The sequence below is a fragment of the Oppia nitens genome, unplaced genomic scaffold (assembly GCF_028296485.1).
Source record: "Oppia nitens isolate AA-2021 unplaced genomic scaffold, nextdenovo-longstitch-racon4-pilon3 scaffold15_pilon_pilon_pilon, whole genome shotgun sequence".
Lineage (NCBI taxonomy): Eukaryota > Metazoa > Arthropoda > Arachnida > Sarcoptiformes > Oppiidae > Oppia > Oppia nitens.
In genome coordinates, this window is record NW_026533194.1 from 2,155,001 (window position 1) to 2,168,677 (window position 13,677).

The 13,677-nt window shown below is 19.1% G+C and overlaps 1 protein-coding gene across 1 annotated transcript in view; it reads left to right on the top strand.

The window, feature by feature from the left end:
- LOC128963588 (protein turtle-like) overlaps window positions 1–12,986 on the top strand; it is a 76,015-nt gene extending 63,029 nt beyond the window's left edge. The window contains exons 3-10 of the mRNA XM_054310104.1: window positions 3,398–3,601; window positions 4,414–4,722; window positions 5,540–5,884; window positions 7,542–7,838; window positions 9,047–9,409; window positions 10,472–10,612; window positions 10,720–10,756; window positions 12,884–12,986. Of these exons, the coding sequence (XP_054166079.1) occupies window positions 3,398–3,601; window positions 4,414–4,722; window positions 5,540–5,884; window positions 7,542–7,838; window positions 9,047–9,409; window positions 10,472–10,612; window positions 10,720–10,756; window positions 12,884–12,986 (1,799 nt within the window). The remainder of the gene's footprint in view (window positions 1–3,397; window positions 3,602–4,413; window positions 4,723–5,539; window positions 5,885–7,541; window positions 7,839–9,046; window positions 9,410–10,471; window positions 10,613–10,719; window positions 10,757–12,883) is intronic.
- The last annotated feature ends 691 nt before the right edge of the window (window positions 12,987–13,677 follow it).

Sequence of the window (13,677 nt, forward strand, 5' to 3'; positions counted from 1 at the left end):
AATATAATACCTCTCTCTCTCTCTCTCTCTCTCTCTCTCTCTCTCTCTCTCTCTCTCTCTCTCTACAGTATATATATATTGGTATTAGATATAATAAATTTTACTATTATAAACAAATATATATATAAAAAAATGTCTATTTATATATTTATATATATATATGTTATATATGCGTTTGGGGAACCACATATTGATATGGCACAGGGATGTAAGTGTGTGTGTTTGACGAAAATTATTTATGCCTTATATATATTTATGTCATAATATCTTACATTTATTAAGGAAACAGTGAGTGAGTGAGTGAGTGTGTGTGTGTGTGTGTGTGTGAGAGAGAGAGAGAGAGAGAGAGAGAGATGAATAACCCGTAATATATTTGAGGGCCAGATATGTCTGTCACCAGAATTAAGATAAATAACTATTATTTTTGTTTTTGTCGTTACTATGAATGCCTAATCACACCATAGATTATATACGGTTGACTAACAATATATAGATAGATATATATATATATTAGTAATCTATTGAAATTTGTATGATATATACTGTATATAAATGCTTATATTTATTGCAAACACACACACACACACACACACACACACATAGACACAAACACACACACACACACATAGACACACACACATATATATATATATATACACACTCACACATACAAACTAACTCATACATACATATTGTTAAAATTTATAATTATTAAATACATGCAATTTATTGGACAACGTTTAAAAAATTTATTAAATAGAAAATACAATAATAACAATATTATATATATATATATATATATTAATATTTAAATCAAAATTACTTAATTTATTTATTATTTATATTAAATATTTATATCATAATATCATAAATAAATATTATATATATATAACAAATAGATATGTGACTTTTATATTTATATATCATATCATATACAATATTATTAGATACGATATTATATTATTAGATTTAGACAAACAAACAAAACAAAACCTTATGAAATATATATATACAAATAAAACAATAGTTGCAAAAATAAAATGTTTGATATATCTATTGAATAATAAAATATATATACAGTTTATACAATATATACATTATATTTTTTTTGTGATATGTTATATTAATATGCAATATAAATACAATATATTTCTTTATAAATATACAAATACTGTATATTATTTATCATATAATTTATTCAACAACAAAAAAATAAGATAAATAAAATGTTTATTTTTATTTGTTGACGACTATTAATGATTAGAAATATATATTTAAATATAAATATAAATTAACAAAACAATTGTCTAATAAATTAGAGACAAAACATTGAAATTATATATTGTTAGCAATATTTTTATATACAAAAACAAAATATATACTAAATAATAATTATTTAAAAAATATATATAATTTTTATACATATTTTTTGTTGAAAAAAAATCTATATAAAAAATATGTTTTGAGTTATATATGTACATAAAAATAAAAAACTAAACCATTTTTGTTAACCTACCTCCCTGTCCTCTCAATTTATGACAATATATATATCTATATATATATATATATATATATATATAATATATAAAATAAAATAAAAAGTTTTATTTTGTGTTATAGTTTTTATTTTGTTGGTAACATACAGTAACAACAATAACAACAACAACAACAAAATAATAAAGTGATAAACTTTAGCAAAATAAAAATCATAGCATTGTTTTTATTGACTTTTATATTCAATTCAATTTTATATATATATATAAAGTATATTTAGTATATATATATATACTGTATATATATATATTTGTGTGAAAATGTGTTTTTATCAACACTTTATTTATATAACTTTTTTTTTTAGTAAAAATATATATATGTTTTAGTTTTTTTAGTACCAATTTTTTTGTTGATAGTATGTATGTATGTCTACAACTTATTTTAAGTGTATACTCAATATATATATATATATATATATATATATATATATATATATATATATATATATATATATATATTTAACACATTATTTTTGTGTGCAAAATATATATATTTTATTTTGCAGTTTAGTTTATACATAAAAAAATAAATAAATCAGTCAATAATATTATATGAAAAATATGTGTCGATCGATATGACTGTCCTTTTATTATATATATATATATAAGTTATGACTATATATACAATATACACACAGTATATATGATATATACTAAATACTATACTAAAATTGTGTAAAAATAACGATTTTACTCAAAAAATATTATTATTATTATAAAATAATTGATTTATTGCATCAAAAAAAAAATTAAATTTTATAAAATTATCTGATTTTAGTACAAATATATATATATATATTTAATATTATTTTATTTTTTTTCTCAAAAAAATTCTCATAAAATTAATAAATATGATCTAAATATATATAATAATTATGATTTTAACAAATAATAAAAAAAATTATAAATAACATTATTAATAGTTGTCATTATTATTATTACTATATAATCAAATATTATTATTATTATAAATATACAGTTTAACTACAATCTATACTAACTAACTAATGGGCCATTATTTAGTACTAATTATAATTGAAATCATAATAAAAATAATAGTAATAAAAATAAATAAATATAGTATATATATATCTATATATTATAGTAATATTAATAAATGGCATGAATTTTTTTTGTTTTGTTTTTTTTGATAGATATATATTTAGTTATTTTTTTTGTACAGTATATTACTGTATATAATAATAATTATTATTATTAGTATTATTAGTATTATAGCCAATTTAAGTGTACATTAATTAAGTTAGTCTAATATATTAGTACAGTACTAGTAATATTGATAATATATTATTTTATTTTTTGTTGTTATTATTAATTATATTAATAATTTTTTATTACCCAAAAAATAAATGAGATTCACATTTACTGAAAAAAATCATAATATATATTATACAATATATATTAATATATAAAAAATAAATTTGTTTGTAAATAATATTTTTTATTATATAATAATTTAACTAATGCACGATAATAATAATAATAATAATACTGTAATATACTGTATTAATTATTATATGATATTATATGGTATATATATTGGTATGTATATATATATATATATATATATATATACAATATATATATATAAATATACTGTAAATTAATAGCTATATATATAAACAAAAAAAATATAAAACAAAATATTTTACAATAATTATTAACTAAATTATTAATAAAAAAAATAATGTAATTTTCAAACTATCGGTGCTATAGATTATCACTAAAAAAAACAACAAAAATAAAACTAAATTACATAACATTTAATTGACTGATTGATTGATTATTATTAATTAATTAATTTTATTTATTTATAATAACAATAGGAAAGCCAAGTCCATCGGTCGTATGGTTTCGCGGTAGTCGTCTAATAGACGATACCTATACTATCGGTCCGCACGGTTTGGTTCGCAACGAACTAAACATTAGACAACTAAACCGATCAGATTTTATGTCTGTCCTCACATGTCGTGCCAGTAATACCAATCTGTCGGAGCCGGTCGTCAGTTCCGTTGTACTCGACATGAATCGTAAGTTTTGATTATTATTACAATTTTTTTTTTCTGTAGATATTTGTATTTGTAGTTTAGATTCTGTATGTATTAGCTAACTGTCCGTAGAGTACATATATATATATATATATATATATATATATATATATATATGTATATATACACCTAAAATGCTGTTTAACTACTGTATAATTAATGTAATTATTGTGTGTATGTATGTGTGTGTGTGCGTGTAGGTGGGTGTGTATGTGTGAGTGTGTATGTGTGGGTGTCGGTGTGTGGGTGTGTATGTATTTGTGTGTTAGTGTGTATAATATACACTGTATATACTGTACTTGATTGTTAAACAGTAGTTTGAAAAATTTATAAAATAATTTTTTATTAATTATGTTAATTACATTTAAAAAAAAAATATTTATATAATTATTATATCAATTTTGTTACAAAAGATTTATTGTGAAGAAAAAATTAATTATTTTAGTAAAATATTTTAATAAACATTTTTTTTATTTTACTACAAAATCCTAATAGTTTTCTAATATTTAAAATATTATTTATAAATCAATTTTGTCATAATTATTATAGTTTGTTAAAAATATTTTTTTTTAAATAAAATATTTAGTAATAATGTTTTAATTTAATCGATAAAAATTTCACAACAAAAAAAATATTAACTAATTTATATATTTATTTATTTTGAATACTTAACAAACAAACAAAAAAATACAATAAAACTATTTTTTTCAATACATCATAAACTATAATATATAACAACAAAAATATATATTAATTAAATTAAATTTAATTAATTGTTTGTGTATTACTTACAGTAAAACCGTTGGACGTCCTAATCGTAACACCCAAACGGCCACTGGTGGCCGGCATACGTACCGAATTTCAATGTCGATCAAGCGGTAGCCGACCCGCGGCCCAGATATCCTGGTTCAAGGGTGGCCATCGATTGGCCGGCGGTCGCGAGTCCATCATAAACGACGGAAATACTAGTTTTTCGGTCATTACGTTTGTACCGTCGGTCGAGGACAATGGCCGCCAATTGTCGTGTAAGGCCGACAATATGCCGATGGCTCAGAGCATCGGCCATCCGGGTCTCGAAGATAATCGTATACTTAATGTTCATTGTATGTATAGTTTTTGAAATTTTTTTTTTAATTTTAGTTTTTTAATTATTTTATTATCTAATACTTATTGATAACATTTTTTTTATAAAAAAAAATTAACAATAAAAAAGTTTATTAATAAATAGATTAATAATTTTTTTGTTTAATTTTATTTTAAAGTTTTCTAATTATTAATATTTAAGTTTATTTTTATGTTTTTTTTAATTTTTTCGATAAATTAATTTATAAATTGAAATTAAGTGATAAAATGATTAAAAAAAATATTTTATATTTAATAATATTTTTGTTTGGCAATCCTATATAAGTAATAAATTAGATAATATTTTACAGACTATTAATTTTATATGATTTAAAATATTACAGTATTTTTTTGTGATTATAATAATTATTGATAAATAATTTTAAATATTTATATGCATGTATCAAACATATTAAACTGTAATTTTTTAATTAATTAATTTTCTAATGAGATTATTAAGTTTTATTGAAATATGTTAATTAGCAGTGATTTTTATCATTTAATTTACAATAGTTTTTTTTAGCAAAATAAAAATAAAATAATGTAAAAATATTATAAAATATAATTAACACATATATTTGATTAGTAAACAAAAAATTAGTTATAAATAATAATACAATAAATATTTAAACAAAATATATGATAAATAATTTTTTTTTAAAAATAAATTAAACAAAAATAAAATAAAATTATTAATTAATTTTTTTTAACTATATTTGTAATAATATTTTATTATTGTTTGTATTTTATTTTAATCTTGTTTGTATTTTTTTAAAAAATTTAAATAAAAATAAATAGTTGCACCACAAATTGAACTGAAATTTGGTGCCAACATCGATAAGGACGGCATACGGGAGGGTGCGGACGTCTATATGGAGTGTCACATACGGGCCAATCCGTGGATCAAAGATATCTATTGGTGGCTAAACGGAAAACCATTGATGCAACCGTCCATTACTGGTGGTGTGGGTGGTGGAGGGTCGGTAGGTTCAGTGGGTGGTGGACTACCGGCCGGTATGATCATCAGTAACCAGTCGCTGGTCATACAGAAAGTCAATCGTCGACACCGGGGTCGCTACCAGTGCACCGGTATTAACATTGAGGGCGACTCTACTAGCGATGCCATCGATTTGATTGTTAACTGTAAGTAGTTATGTCTAATAAAAAAAATAACCTAGATTATTTTTTTTTGTTTTTTAAAAATTAATTTATTTGCTATACTAGAACAACAATAATAAAATTTAACAGTAATATTATGAGCATGGTTAATTTTTTATACATGGTCAATTTGTTGTAATAATAATTAATTAATTAATTAATTAATCAATCAATCAACAATAATAATACTGTAAATACAATATTGAAATATTTGGTATTGAATTTAAATTATATATTTGACTAAAAAAAATAATGTTATATTGATATAAAAATCTTATATTTATTACTTACAGCTATTAATAATAATTGATGGATAGATATATAGATAGATAGATAGATAGTTATATCAAATTTATAAATAGATATATTGTATTGAAATATATATATATATAAAAATTTTTGGCAACTCATCACTTGCTTGGATATTATTTTTATTATATTTTATATATACTGTAAAATATATGAGTTTTTAATGTGATTTTTTTATAAACTAGTAAAAAGTACATTAGATATATATATATATCTATTAATAGTTATATAATAATAATAAATAAAAATGTATTTTATTTCCAAAGCATTTAATTTTTTGGTCATTTTTATCATATATATAATGTATATTTGTTACAAACATTGATATTAATAATATTATTATTATTATTACAAAAAATAGTTACATGTGTGTTTATATCTATGCTTTCACACAATATATTTATATGACTATTATTTTTTTCAAACCCCCCCCCTCAATGATTCCCCCATGTTTTACCCGACCCAATTTTTTACATTGAGCAAAAAAAAACTAAAATAAAATAAAACTAAAAATAAAATTAAAGTTTTATTTTATTGCCTTTTTTTAGTTTAAAAAAAATTTATAACTTGAAAATACTATGTTTTTATTTTTATATATTTAATATATATATATATATATAAAGCAATTTATTTTATTTATTATATTTGTCCCGACATTTGATGTTATATTTTATTTTATTTTTGCTATAGTTTTCAAACTCATATATTTAAGTATATTTATATATATATATATACTGTATATAACATATAATGTGTTAAACTTGTTAAAAAAAATATTTAAAAAAAATAGTAATCGATATATACTTTATATATAATATTTATATATTGCTATTGTAATAGATATGACCCAGAATTGTAATAATAATAATAATAATAATAATAATACTTCAATAATAGCGGTCATAATGTTAAATTGTGTGCAAATTTTTGTTTTTTTTTAGAAAAATAGTTATCATAAAAAAATTAAAACAAAATTATAATTGAAAATTTTATTTATTTAGTTATTAATTAATTAATTAAATAAATATACATTTAAATAATTATTAACCACAAAATACAATATAATTATATCGATTATAAAAAAAATATCTAAATATTATTAATTATTATATATAATTACAATTATTTATTTATTTATTTATTTAAGTTAATTCAATTAAATCATTTATATTAATAAAATAAAAAACCAACATTTAATAAATAGTTAGATTAATTAATTAATATATAAATAGTTAATAATTATATTAATAAAAAAATTAGTTATTTATAAAATAAAAACCTTAAATTAACCTTGCCTACAATATTATACTATTAATAACTTGTATATATATAGTTGCACCTGTATGCAAAGATGGCCAAAAACGTCAATACGGTGTCGCCCGCAATGAAATAGCACGGGTACGTTGTGAAGTTGATGCCCAACCAGCCGATTCAGGCCTAACATTCAAATGGTTTGCCAATACATCGGACTCGGAGCTAACGGTTTGGCCAGATTTTACAATGAATCGATCGGTTAGTATAGCCCAATATACACCAAAATCCCGTGAGTCGTACGGCCAGCTTATATGTCTGGCCCAGAATCAAATGGGCAAACAACTGGAACCGTGTGTCTATAATATTGTACCGGCAGGTAAGCCCTATTATTTTTTTTAATTATTATTATTAATTTAACAAGTACATTTATTAGTTTGTGTTTTTTTTTGTAAATATAAATAATAATAATTTTTTTTAAATGTTATTTAAATTTTTTTGGAAATTTATTATTATTATTAGATATTTAATTTTAAATAATTTACACACAAAAAAAACCAATAGATTTTGATTATTATTAATTTAACAAGTACATTTATTAGTTTGTTTATATATATATTGTATATATTAATAATAATACATTTTTTAATAATAGTGATATTTATTTAATTTTTTTTTAAATTTATTATTATTATTAGATATTTAATTTTAAATAATTTACACACAAAAAAACCAATAGATTTTGATTATTATTAATTTAACAAGTACATTTATTAGTTTGTTTATATATATATATATATATTGTATATATAAATAATAATAAATTTTTTAATAATAGTAATATTTATTTACTTTTTTGGAAATTTATTATTATTATTAATAGAAATTTAATTTAATAATTTAAAATAATTTACACAAAAATATAATAGATTTTGATTAGTTTTTTATTTATTTTTTATTTTGTTTTATTTAATCATATTTTTATTAAATTGAAAATTATATGATAGATAGTTATTTTATTTGATAATAAATATATATATATATATATACCAACAACAAAAAACAATAATAAATTATTATTTTTATTAGAAAATAATTTTATAGTATTATTTTTTGTATATAATAGTAAATAAACTTAAAAAATATTTTGTGAAAATATATTATTATTATTATTAAAAAAATGTATTTATTTTTCTATTAACACTAGAAATAACATTATTAATACATTTTATTATTATTTTGTTATTGTTTTATTTTATGATATAAAAGCAATAATATTTTTATTAAAAAAATAAATACTAGTTTTTTTTAATTAAATTTACAATAAGATTAGTAAAACAAAAACAAACAAAAAAATAGATAAAAATTTATTTTAAAAAAACATATAAATCTTATTTAGAAAAAAAATAATTTCATAAAAATCATATTATTGTTATTAATATTGTAATAATTAAATTATTTATTAATATTTAATTAATAATTACTGTATTATTATTATTATTATTATTACTACCCAACCCATACCTATCCCAAACCCATACCTATCCCAAACTCATACCTATTCAAACCAATATATGATATATATAGGTCCACCCGAACCGGTACGTAACTGTGCGGTAACTAATCACTCGATGACCACACTATTGGTCGACTGTGTGGCCGGCGATGACGGAGGTCTACATCCGTACTATTTTATCGAAGTATACAATACCGGCGACCAACTATTGACGGCAAATCATACATCATTGGGAATCGGAGGTAACGGTGCCGGCAATGGTGGTGGTGGTGGTGGTGGCGGCGATCCCGGACACCCTGCCTTTACAGTGGACAGCCTACAACCCGGTACACTATATACGCTTGTACTGTACGCGGCCAATGCCAAGGGTCGCAGTCACGGGGTTACACTGAGTGCGGCCACACTGTCGCCACCGGAGAAGCATATATCTAACGGTTTGTATCTAAAAAAAAATAAATATAATTAAAAATAAAACTTTAAAAATAGAAAAATTATTATAAATTATTTTTAATAATATTTTTTTGTTGATTTAGCTGTTATTAAGCTGTTATTTAGCTGTTATTTAGCTATTAGTTATAACATTTATTTTTTGTTTATTATTTATTTTTTAATTATTTTTTATTAGTATTTATGGATATTTCTAAAATATAATTAATTTAATTAAAAAAATTTATTTCCTGTAGGAGTCTATTTATTAAATAAATATTTTTATAATAAATAGTCTGTATTTTTTTCCATTAATAATTTGTTACAGTTTATATAATTATTGCAAAATTAATAGCATTAATATAAATTACTAGATTTGTTGTAATAATTTTTGTTACTTTTAATTTAATTTATTATTTTGATTGAAAAAATTTTCAATATAGATATGATATTTCATTTAACAAAAAAAAAGTAATTAATTGATAATTATTAAAAATAAGTAATTAATTCATAATATTTATCAATAGTTAGTTTAAATATCTATTTTGAAATTTTTTATTAACACATATTATATATTTATTTTTATAGTTATTTGATTACAGTTTTAAATAATATAAATCTAAAGTTATAAACTAATATATATATATATATCTAATATAATAATACCTAATATTATTATAAATTATAGTTAGTCTATAACAAAAATTTTGAAAAAATAAATTTAAAACTGTAACAAATTAAACAAATAAAAAATATATTTTTTAAAATAAATTTTATAAATTTAAAAATTATTAGCTATGTAGATTGCCTGTAAACTTTATATTAAAAAAAATTATTATTTAATTTTAAATGATATATCTAGATATTATTTTTTTAAATAAATAAATAAATATTGAATTTATTAGTTTCTAAATCTATTGAAAAAAATAAAAATATTTATACTAATATCTACAAAATACTAAATTGAAAAAATAATATATTTATTAAAATATCTAAATTATATTGTATTTTATTAAGTAATATATTAATTGTTTTTTTATATTTTTTTATCTAATAATAATAATAAACAGCAAGTTTTGAGCAAATAGTGGTAAACCCGGTGTTGGGTATATTGATAGCAGTGGTCGCCTCTATGGTACTGATTGTCATAATTGTCGTAATTGTCATCAAAATACGTTACAATAGCCGCCGATACGATAATAAGCGGACCGGTATGTTATCAATACTGTATATACTATATATATATAGTACAGTATATATTAGTATATATTAWATATTAATTTATAATAATTAAAAAATTTATAAAAATTATTTCTAGACTTAACTGAATTAAGTTCGCGAGGAATGCTTAATAAGTAAGTAATTGTTTTTTWTAAAATTTTTTGTTAAAATTATTATTATTTTTTATTTTTTTTWAATTTATACACACAGTTGCAAACACACACACACACACACACACACACACACACACACACACACACACACATAATTACAGTATATTTATCTATATTAAAAATTTKTATATAAAAAAATTGACACATTTTATCATATATTTATATTAATAATATTAATACATATTTTAAAAGATAATTATGTTTTTTTTTGAATAATATATATATAATATTTGTTTTGTGTGATTTATTTTCTAAATATATTACATATTATTATTATTATAACAATTGATAGATACTGTATGTAACTAATAGATAGATAGATAGTTAGTTAAGTGTATTTAAATAGCATATCAATAGAGTTGACAACAACAACAGCAAAATTTGTATATAAAATGAAATATAAATAAATACTTTTAGTTTAAATTTTTTAAAAAAATAAAAGTATYGCAAAAAAAATCAAATAAAAATATTGTGAAAAATAGTGAAATTGAGAGCACATTTGGGTATATCTCATATATATATACTGTATAAATGACTACTACTGTACTACTACTACTACTACTACAGTACTATCTGATTATATCAGTCCCTAAAGCAATACTAAACAATGATTTATTGCTTTTATATATTTTTTGAATGAATGACTGAATGAATGAATGAATGAATAATTTTGTGTTTGAATTGTTGAGAATATATATATATATATATATATATAGTATATATAGATATTTGAATACAAAAAAAAGTAAATTGACTCTCAATTTTTAAGTTATATTTTTATATATAATAATATATTTTTGAATATATATATATATAACCAACAAAATAAAATGATAGTCTATGACTGTTTGATGTCATAAAAAAATATTTTATTTTTTTGCAACAATATGTTTATTATTATTATTTAAATTTTTATTTTATTATAAATATTGTATCAATAGATCAAATTTAGCATATTTTATATGATATRATATAAATTTTTTTCACCAATTAATCCATTAAAACTTTATATATATATATATATATAATATGCAAAATAGATAATTATGATAATAATATTAATATATTAATTAATAATGTATTGTTTATTGTTTTAATGTGTAATTTTTTTAATTAATAAATAAATAAATTTATTTATTTTTATTTATTTTTTTATTACAAGTCTATTAGATAATAGGCAATATTTATATATATATATATTGTTTGTTAGTTTAGTATCTACACTGATATTTATGTATAATAAAATGCTAAAAACAATAACAACAAAAATAATAAATAATAAATACTAAAATTTTAACTCAAAATTTATAGTTATATATAAAATTTATAATATAAACTGTATATAAATATAATTTTATTAGTATTTATATTTACCGGTACATAGTTTTCATAAATATTACAAAATATGCAGTTATATACATAAATAATATAATACTGTATATACACTGTAWATATATACTGTACTGTACTGTAGTTTTTTTTTTGGTTATAAATATATAAATTTTTATATAAAACAAAATTCAAATAAAATATTATATACTTTTTATATTTTTTTTGTTTCAAATAATAGTGTAATAAAAAGTGCATTTAGTTTAGTCAATATTTTTATGATTATGATTATTATTATTATTAGTAGTATATGTTTATATAACTATAAAATTTCTATTATTGAGTCTAAAAAAATCTTTAAAAAAATAATTTTTTTTAAATATTTAAAATGTATTGAATAGTATAGTATATACTAAATTAATGTATTTTTTTCTATAAAAAAATATGTCTAAAATATTAACATTAAATGTTAATACAGTAATAATAATGTTTTATTATATATAATGTAGTTTTTTTGGTTATATTATTTTTTTACAACTAATATATATATATATATTATTTCTAATAAATGTTTTAGTACTTTATATATATATATATAATTTTTTGTTTAAACATTTTTTTTGACTCAAACAATAAAATAATAGTACAAATACATACATATTTAAAAAATTATTTAATTTTACAATTATAATAATTATAAAAACATAATAAATTTTAATTAATTTTTGTGTTTTGTTATTTGCAAAAAAAAATCTACAGTTCCTCCCGACACTCACTACATGTCGATCCCATTGATGAATGTGATCAACAAATCAAAGAGTTTGTCGACGTTGTTACATCAATAAATGAGCAAGGTAACTAAATTAATTGATTTTAATAATAATAATTATTATATTTCAAATTAATCTAATTATTATATTTCAAATTAATCTAATTATTATTTAATTAATCTAAAGATATATACTGTATATATATATATATTATATAATATGTTATAAAATAATGTCTTCAATATACTGTATATATTAGAAATTATTTTCAATTTTCTATTTTTAAAATATTTTTTTTGTGGCAAATATCCAACAAAAAATATACTGTATATATATATTGTATATATATAAGTTATCTATTTGTATATACAGTATATACTGTATAAACTAAAGTATGCATTAATTACATTGAAATATATGAATAATTTATTTTATATATACCGTACTGTATATACTGTACTATAATATAAAAATAGATTATATTAATAAAAAAAAATCCGTTTTCCGCACAAAAAAATCTATTTTTATAACTTTTATAACACTCATCATCTAATATACACAGTATATGTATGTATATATAGTGATGATATACATAGTGTTTATATTGTACTTAACATACCACATACACATAGTTACACACACACACACACACACACACACACACACACWACCATAGGCGACATGTTTGCCATGTATTATACAATTAAATACCAACCAATAATCCAAACAAACAAAAAATCAAAAATATATATATGTAATATTTAAATTAATTGTAAACTAAAA